The 7,329-nt window shown below is 43.8% G+C and overlaps 1 protein-coding gene across 1 annotated transcript in view; it reads right to left on the reverse strand.

Moving 5' to 3' along the window:
- The window catches only part of ca16b (carbonic anhydrase XVI b), a 105,568-nt gene that overhangs the window by 46,255 nt on the left and 51,984 nt on the right, over positions 1-7,329 (reverse strand). The window contains exon 3 of the mRNA XM_008285799.1: positions 5,781-5,960. Within this exon, the coding sequence (XP_008284021.1) occupies positions 5,781-5,960 (180 nt within the window). The remainder of the gene's footprint in view (positions 1-5,780; positions 5,961-7,329) is intronic.

Here is a 7,329-nt window from a genome sequence, read left to right on the forward strand (position 1 = left end):
GCCTATCGGAAGCCCGGGATTCAGAAAAGCGGAGCGCTGTGAAAAACCTTCTCCGCCGTGTGAGAATTTTGTCTGCGAAATTAAACTCTGTAGACGAATCAATCAACCCAGATAATCTCACATTGGAGAGAGAAGACTTACTTATGCAAGATGTTGGTGTTTGCTTAAAGAGAGCCGCCTGTATCGAAATATACTCACGGGGGGATAGCACCTCGACGCCGCATATTGTTGCCATCTGTCGAAAAAGTTCTAGTGTTTCCAAAGTGTCTAATTTAAGTAGGAAAAAAGGAAACTGTCAACATGCAGTTTGCATGGTGGCGAACGCACCACGAGGTTGGCCCATTTGGAGCAACTTGGGGTTCAGCATCCTGCCCGAGGGCGCCGTGACGGGGCAGATTATCGTCCCTCTGCTGCCCTGGCCGAGGCTACATGCTAATGTATACCCACGTCTGCATTTGACATCATTAGCCAGATTAGACCTGGTGCTCTGCAGGCTGATCCTTTGCATTACAGGAGGATTTAGTCAGCCTCTGAATAAGGACAGACACTTTTAATCATATCACCAAGCAAACTAGGGGGGATGAGCGCGTGAACGGGCGGATTGACAGTAAACAGACGAGCAAGTTGAAGGAGAGCGAACAAAGTGACTCGAACGCATCGCGAGTTTGACGGGCGGCGGGCAGGAAAACGAGCGAGAGATCTGGAGGGAAAGAGAAGGAGACGAGATGATCTGAGGAGAGGAGAACCTCGTGTGATGAGGGATGAGCTGAGCCCCTGTCGCGAAGCAAGAAAGAATCTGCCAGCAGTATTAACGTGCCAGCGCTGCTTAAGCTGAAGGCCCACAGCATGAAGGAGAGGAAACGATGCAGGAGATTTCCAAGACGGAGAGCATCAGGTCATAGTGGAAATCAGTCTGCACAGAATCTAACTACCCATCACATTATCATAATTTCGAAACTCCCTTTTGCAGAAGCACAAAGCATTTACAGAGACCGTAATAAATCCCTGCAACTGCTGTTGTTGAAGTAGTGTAATCCTGAGAGCAACACGAGAAAAGCCAAGGAAAGGGGATGCTGGCTGGCCTTGGGAGTTTCATTAGAAATGCGGCCCTGGGTGTGTTTGAACCCTCCAACAGCAGAGGAGGAATTAGAAGCTAAGCCAAAAAGACCTTGAATCACAGCCTGTGAAAGAAGGGGAGTGTGTGTGAAAGTAAATCCTTGATCAATGCAAATGTCTCTGGGGCCTTCCGATTCCCCATGAATTTGGGTGAGAGTTGTTTGAAATTCTACTGAGAAATGTTTTGTTGAGGAATACGGGCTGAATGGCAGCCAATCAGCCGGATCTCAAATCGGGTCAAGGCACGAGGGAATGTCGTGAAATCAATCGCAATGAACTTTTAAGATCTGTTCACTCAGTTCTTAATTACAACATTGACTTTTAAATAGTGTGAAAGATGTTAATGCTCGTCTGTGCAGGATTTTCAGCATTTGGACTTCAGCGCCCCCTCGTGGCAGCAGTGGGCCGCGACGCATTGCCAGGAAACTCGACGGATGAGTTTAGATTTCGCATCCAGTTTGATCAAATTTTCCATAATGATGCCCAATATGAGGACGTTTGCTGCTAAAATCTATACATTACAGCGACGCATCAGGTGACAATGAAGAATCGCTGCTCGCAATAACAAACCCCTGAATCTGCAGCTACTCGGGGCATCTCTGAGCTCTACACAGAGCGTCAGCTTATTTTTTTAGCTTTCTGACCTGCAACTTTACAGTTTTGTTCGACTCTTTTCACAGTGCAGTCTTTGGCCTCGGCAGGCAGCTGTTTTCAGCGAAAAAGCTGTAAAAACTGCACTCTACCACCTTAGCCCTAAATAGCAAACAGACACAATTAGTGGCTAGCTGGTGAACATGGTGGAGCGTTTAGCTCTTACGAGGCCGATGGCTCCTTCAGGAAAACAAACAACAACAACAAAAAAAAAAGTCATACAACGGTTGCAGCCTCGGTAAAAGCAGCTGAGAATGAAGAAAAGCTTTTTTCCAGCGTGGACAGTGATGCAGTACATGTGGCGCATACTCAGATCCGTGTGGTACATTTACAGTATGAGGATGAGAAAATTAAAAAATGTCAACATAAATGTGATTAAAGGACCAAAACCACACAAGCTGATCTCAAACATCCAGGCTTAAAGAGGACAGTCGACACAACACACAACATCTAGCATTCATTAGCATTATATGAACACTAATAAATGGTATGAAACACTGGGATGGAGTCGTGAGCAGAACATAAAGTCTATTTATCTATTTATTAACAGCTTCAACAACACATACATATAAACCTTGTATACATACACATGTACATGATCTTATGATTATTTTCTTTATTTATTTTATTCCCTTGTTGCACTGTTTGTCAATTTGATTTACTTATTTCTGCTGTTTCTATCTCTCTCTCTCTATGCATATATACATTCATATATATATTTATTTCTTGTGTGTTTATTCCTTATTCTTATTTATCTTACTATTGTTTCGGTGTGGAACAGGTGCACAACGCATTTCCCTGTGTGTTAAACCACGTAGAACTGTGTTTGTGACCAATAAAAGACCTTGAATCCCTCAGTGTGGGGGACAGTATATGACAATGTAAGGATAGAAACTATGCTGTCAGAGGAAAGTTCTAACTTAATTTGATCAACACTATCAATAAGCAGTGCTGCAGTTAGCACAACAAAGACGTTCTGGGTTGGAATCTGCAGGTTCTTTCTGTGCGGACCTTGGATGTTCACCCTTTGCCGGCTGCTCGGTCTATTTCCCTCAGTCCAAAGACATGCATGGTAGGTTGATTGGTGATTGCGAATTTGCTGGAGATGTAAGTGCAGGCATGCATGGCTGTCTTCCTCTCTGTGTTAGCCATGTGACAATCTGGCAACCTGTCCAGGGTGACCTTGCGACTCAGCCTCTGTCAGCTGGGAGAGGCTTCAGCCCCCCGCAGATGAAAGTGCGTATAGCTAATGGATGCGCGAACAGATGGATGCGATGTATTTATGGCTGCATACAACATAACAATATGCTGGAAAGCATTCATTACAGTTTGGTATGCTAATTAGGGAGATTTACAGTTAGACGGTAAGAGTGACAATCAGACTTATATTCTAAGCATGACTCCAAATAAATAAGAATCTCAGTGTGCAAATGTTGTGAGTGTAAATAAGCAACTGTTAGCTAACAAATGCATCAACAGAAAAAGATGTCCCTGATGCCCCCAAGTGACCAAGAAAATCAGCTTTTGCTGGTATAAAGAAGCAGAAAATTAAAGTTGTATACTCACACTGCAAACACCTGGTTTTACTCACATGTACAAGTGAAACAGTCAAAGCTGTGGTGCATTACTGACTGAAGGTTATGTCTCTGCACATCTGACACCAGCATTCCTTTACAGCAGTCTTTAGTAGCCGGCCATGACAATGAATGACTAAGGAGGCCACTGTCATGACAATATACTGTAGATGAATGGAAAAGTGGGACTCCGCGTGTAAAACACTGCAGCTAAAGTGAGAAAGGAAGCTAAATGTTCAAATCCACGATGATGGTTGACAGCGGTGTGGTACTGGATGAGTGAACCGCCGCTAACAAGGACCACGGCCCTGCCATAACCGCACAGCGAACACCGACGGGCTCCGGCGAACTCAAGAATATCTGAAGTACAATTTAGAAGCAAAAGACAGTCATGAAAGGAGCAGGAAGGAGGCCGAAGTGAGCGCCGAACACAAAGGATGCAAAAAGTCGTGACGCGGAAAACAAAAAGACTCCGAAGGCCGAAGACTCGTTTAGAGATCAACGCATTCAAAACTAGTTAAAAAAGTGTTTTCCAAGAATGCGAAGGACGCATTCCTGCGACGATCAATACCTCACACCGTCTTAAATAAGCGAAAACCTTCAGGGCGAGAAAAGAAAGCAGAGGTGCCAAAAACCGCAGTTCCTCAATGGGCCACTTGAAGCTGGCTCTAAATGTGAGTCAATCTTCTTTGGTTTTCATGTTAAAATAAATGTATTTAAAACTTCTCATCGACTAGTTTGGGGCTCTAGAATTAATTCCTCTGTTCATACATTTAATACTGTGCATAACTGAGGTGGTTTTCTGTGACAGGCGGGCGTCCATGACCGTCTCTGCTCCACTCACGCTTCATTTGTGGCTCGTTTTCGGATAAACCAGGAGTTCAGCAGAATCAGGCAAGATGGCTGCGACTCGGAGCATCCAAACTGCCCCGCAGGAAACCTGAGGGTGGCGTCAGAGGGTTCTTTCATCTTCATGCAGTCCGTCCTAAGTCGATCGGACGCAGCCCCAGAAAGGTTGAGGAAAGTTTACGCACTGATGTTCACCGTGTTCTCAACTTTGTTTTTCTGGCCGTGGCAGCAATTAGGATGAGCTCACCGCTCGCAGAGATAAATCCATCCTTTCATACGCCCTTAAATTGTTGTTTAGACGTCATTCGAAGTTAAAAACATGTCTTGCGCTTTGAAGTGCATTTGATCTCGTCAATTTAATACTTTCAATAAACTCTACACCTGCTATTTCATGTCATTGTAAATCCAAAAGAAAGGAGGAATGTCAAACTATTAACCATTAAAAATGGAGCCATTTGAATTTGTTAAACATCAGGTTGACCTCTTCAAAAACTCTCTTTGCATTGTAATGGTTTTCAGTAATGTTGTTCCATTTCCCTGAAACTCGCAGCAGCTTAGCAATCTAAAATTCCCTCTGTACTGTATGTGCCCAAAATTACACGGAGCCATGTTATTTCCATCTTTGTAAATAAGCAGCCTGCAGCATTGCTCAGCTGTGTTGGTGGCCTTGGTTGTCATGGAGGCTAACAACTCTCATTATGATCAAACGCACAAAAGTGACACTATTCTCAGAGAGAAACACGGTGCCAAGAGCAGAGAGATCAATTAAGGTCAGGGGCTTTCACACCGATGGGCTGCAGATTTGATCATCGGAAAAAAAACAAAAAAAAAACAACAACTTTGTGGCGACGGTTTGAAGTAGCGGCTAATCGAGTGAGCTTCAAAATGCATCTGTAAACAAGGGCTCCGTACAAAGAGAAGGCTGGGAGACAGAGCAGAGCGGGGGGCAGCGCACGATGACGGCAACAGAAAAAGGAATAACTAAAAAATCACGACGGACCGGTGCGAGTGACCGCTGTGTGCGTCGGTGAAACAGCGAGTAGGGATGTTTACATTTTCTGAGAGAACAAAGACACGGAAGCATCTGTTCCATACGACGCTCCATAGGGTTCCTCAGTCGAGCCCGCCGCCTCTTTTAAGTACGACATGAAAAAAAAAAGTCCCCTAATTAAAAGATTCCCATTTTAATATCTTGGATGAATAAAATATTTCAAGTATTTTTTATTACTTGCTCATTTTTTATTGTTTATGGTAATCTTCCTGGAATTTTAATTTGAGGGATGCTTGTAGACGATGGCTAATCAAGTGAATCAAATACATGGAATATTAGAGCATTTCATCACAATCCAATATTGCTCCAATATGAGGCTTTTCTGATGACTTTTTTTTTGTTCTTCCTGCAGCACTGGTGCAACACAACGAGAGGTAGGTCTGTCAAAGGGACTCTCCGGCTGTATTGGCTTATTTACAGTGTATACTCATCATATTGCACCACGCTTCTAATTATAGCATTACTTGAAATGAATGCTAATTACAAACCATTCTGGGCTCATTTCATGTCAATGCTGCGTCTCTCTCTCGGATACAAACCTGTCTTTCCGGTGTTCTTCATGGTGGTCTGGTTGGAGGACTCGGTGTTGAACTTGTCAAGCACCAGCTCCTGGTACTCCTCCGAAACCAGAGCTTGCTCGTCCGCGATGTCCACGGGCGACTGGTTGTTCGCGGCACATTCTGGGTACAGGGCGGCCCAGCCTCGAGGTCCGTAGCTTCCTGTAGAAACAGAGGACACAAGACTCTCAGAACTCGTCTAACCCACATGAAATTAGAACCACCGACGGCATTACTGCTCCGGCAGCGTGGTGCTAGCAGAAATGGAGAGAGGGAAAAAAAAAGGACAATGATTCTTTCATATTCATTCAGCTGCACTCTAAATCCTCCCACCCCACCCTCCCACAGCTGGGAAAACATGTAAACACAATGAAAATTCATCATCTGAGTACATGCAATTCTGCTGTTAATTGTCCATATACGATAAAAATATCCACAAACAGAGCCTCGACTGAACACAGAGGATATGTGCCTCCTGAAATATTCTTTTTCCTTTTTTTTAAATTAAAAAATAATTACAATAAATAGACAATTCCAAAGAAAATACTCCACGTTAAGAATTCACATGCGTGCTGCAAACTAACTTCCTGTAGAATCCCCATCCACTGTCTGCTCTTTTAATCCTCTATCCCCTACAGTGGCGCTTCTACAAAGGAATAATCCACAACCGACAGGGGTCCCCTTGATCTCTTCCCGGGTACAATTGGCCGATGCAACAACAAAAGCCGAGGGATCAGGGGAACAAGGAAGCATGCATGGATTTCAACTTTTCTGGGTTAACACAATATTCATGATCCCATTCCCTACAGATATAGGGCAACATTGCTACTGGCTCATGAAAAAGATATGAGAACTCCTCTTTACCAAAACACCCTGGATCAAGGGTGGCTTTATGTCTCGCTATGTATAAACACCTTGAAGCCAAAGACACTGGCGCTGAAGTCCTTCGAAAAGACAGCGTGATTCAGGATTGTTTTAAAATATTCAATGTGTTACTACATCAATCAGAGGACGGCCGTAAACACACACCGTGGGGTGTGCAGCCACATAAACAGCCGCCGTTTTATTCATCCCTCCGATGAATACGTCTCTGGGCTCTGAGGGGTGGACTGAGCGTTAGAAAATATCTCAGACTTGTCCAGTGACTTAAATGGAGATAAACGCCACCTGCAGGATTAGAAGGTCTGAGTCGCAGAGAAATGTTAAAATGAATCCGAGCTGCATTTCCAACTAATGACTGCATTAGCGAGCAGGATTAAATTTGTCAGTCATGACTGTCGACTTACCAATACGTTTGTACCACCAGGACAACCCTGATACTTCCTATCCTGGAATAGAGCCCATTATGAAGCAAAGACTAATGCTATAAGGAAGTGAAAGCAGCGTGCCAATCAAGCGTACAGAGGCTTTGCATAAAACACAGTAACACACACAAATATATAGATATACATATCAACCACAACGGATGTGTTATGTTTGGGTTTTGATGCTAAAAATTCTATATATTTTGTGGAATTATTGTAAACATCCA

Source organism: Stegastes partitus, unplaced genomic scaffold, assembly GCF_000690725.1.
Source record: "Stegastes partitus isolate 25-593 unplaced genomic scaffold, Stegastes_partitus-1.0.2 Scaffold10, whole genome shotgun sequence".
In the NCBI taxonomy this organism is placed as follows: Eukaryota; Metazoa; Chordata; class Actinopteri; family Pomacentridae; genus Stegastes; species Stegastes partitus.